The sequence below is a fragment of the Mustela nigripes genome, chromosome 6, assembly GCF_022355385.1.
Source record: "Mustela nigripes isolate SB6536 chromosome 6, MUSNIG.SB6536, whole genome shotgun sequence".
Taxonomy (NCBI): domain Eukaryota; kingdom Metazoa; phylum Chordata; class Mammalia; order Carnivora; family Mustelidae; genus Mustela; species Mustela nigripes.
The window spans coordinates 164,615-166,153 of record NC_081562.1 but is presented as its reverse complement, the minus strand read 5'-3'; the positions used below and the strand labels follow the sequence as shown (position 1 = coordinate 166,153).

General features: G+C 74.6%; 1 protein-coding gene across 2 annotated transcripts in view; it reads right to left on the bottom strand.

Annotated features, from left to right (window-relative positions):
- Positions 1 to 467, bottom strand: part of CHKB (choline kinase beta) — a 3,707-nt gene extending 3,240 nt beyond the window's left edge. The window contains exon 1 of one of the 2 annotated variants that reach the window (XM_059401660.1): positions 43 to 467. In XM_059401660.1, coding sequence (XP_059257643.1) covers positions 43 to 266 — 224 coding nt within the window. In that variant the 5' untranslated portion in view covers positions 267 to 467. The remainder of the gene's footprint in view (positions 1 to 42) is intronic. The other variant, XM_059401659.1, reaches the window with a different exon arrangement.
- Between the last annotated feature and the right edge of the window lie 1,072 nt (positions 468 to 1,539).

Sequence of the window (1,539 nt, the reverse complement as noted above, 5' to 3'; positions counted from 1 at the left end):
ACCCCGGCGCTGGCTCCGGAGAGCTGACCCCTGACCTCCCACCTCACAGGGTCAACCCTCAGCTCCTCGGGCCGCACTCGGCGCCAGGCCCCGCCCAAGTACTCCCGGCAGCACTGGTAGGCTCGGCGCTGGGCGTCACGCGACAGCGACGAGCCGCGCCGCCGGTTCGGGGCCGCGTCCGGGCACTGAGACTGCGGCAAGCTGTCCTTGGCCAGCCGGTCGCCAACAGCCCCGCCTCCGGCCACAGCTGTCCCCTCGGCAGCCATGGCGCCGGCTGGGCGAAGCCCCAACGTCCAGCCGCGCTCAGGCCCCTTCGGGCGAACTCGGCTCCTTCCGGCTGCGCTCGGGTCTGCTTCCGGCCAGCCTGCCCTGCTCTCGTCATACTCGGATCTCTCCGGCTCTTTTCGGCCTTTTGCGGCGCCGCTCGCCTCTCTCCGTCATCCCGGTCGGGTGCCCTTTCCGAAGGCCAAGTTCCGCGCGTCTCCGCCGTGCCCGCCCCTACTCTGAGCGAACACCAATGAGGTGTCTCTCTGGGCGGGGCCGCTCCAAAGACGGGCAGCTGGGAGGGGCCCACGGGGGCCAACCAGAAGCGTCGAGAGCGGGGTGGGGCGCACGGCCCTGGGGCGTGTCTCGAGGGCCGGTCACGTGGACGGGGTGGTGCGCCTGCGCGCCGTCCGCGCGCGGGGGTGCTCGAGGGCGGCTGTCCTCGGGCGGGTGCCAGGGAGGGCCGAAGGGCCGTCGCGGGGCTCGGGGTGCGCACGGCGCAGCGCAGGCGGCGGCCCCTCGCTGGACAGGCGCGCGCAAGCCCCGCCCAGTCCCGGGGGCGGTCGGGCGCGGAGAGAGCCGGGGAGCGCGGGGGTCCCCCCGGAGGAGGCGGCGCTGTGCGACTCGCCGCCCGGGAGCGGAGACTGCGGGGCGCGGCGCAGGCGCCCCGTACACGTTTGCGGAGGAGAGAGGGGGACGTGGGACCCGGGGGACAGTTCGGGGACGCCGTAGTCCCCGCCGAGGCGCCCTCGTTCGGGGAGGAAGCCCTCGCGCCCTGCTCGCGGCTGGCGGCTCCGCGCCCTCGTGCCCCCGGATCTGGCCCGGCGGCGAAACCCAGGAGAAGGCTCGGCTTGGAGCAGACGCGCGGGGCTGGGGACGCCTCCTCGGCGCCCCTCGGCGCCCATCAGACCCAGCCCCGGCCGACGGAGCCCCGGCCGACGGAGCCCCAGCCGCGGCGCACGCCCGCGTTTCTGCTTCCGCTGGAGGCGGGAGGGGCCGCCCGGGAGGCTGCAGCCGCAGGGAGCTGTGGCCCTGCTGGTTGCCCCGCGGCGATGGTGGGCTGAGATCGCGGGGCAGCGGACTGGGGCGGGGTTTGATGCGAACCCGCGGGAGGAAGGGAAGAGTCTGCGGTCAGAAGGCACAGGCCAGTCGCTGCAGTGGGAAGGCGCCATCCCTCACTCTTAAAATCCGAGCCTGCTCTGAGCCCCGGAGCCCACGGTTTGAAAGGGAGGCTCGGCCCTTCAAGGGTCCTCCCGGCCTTCCCCCGAGGGACCT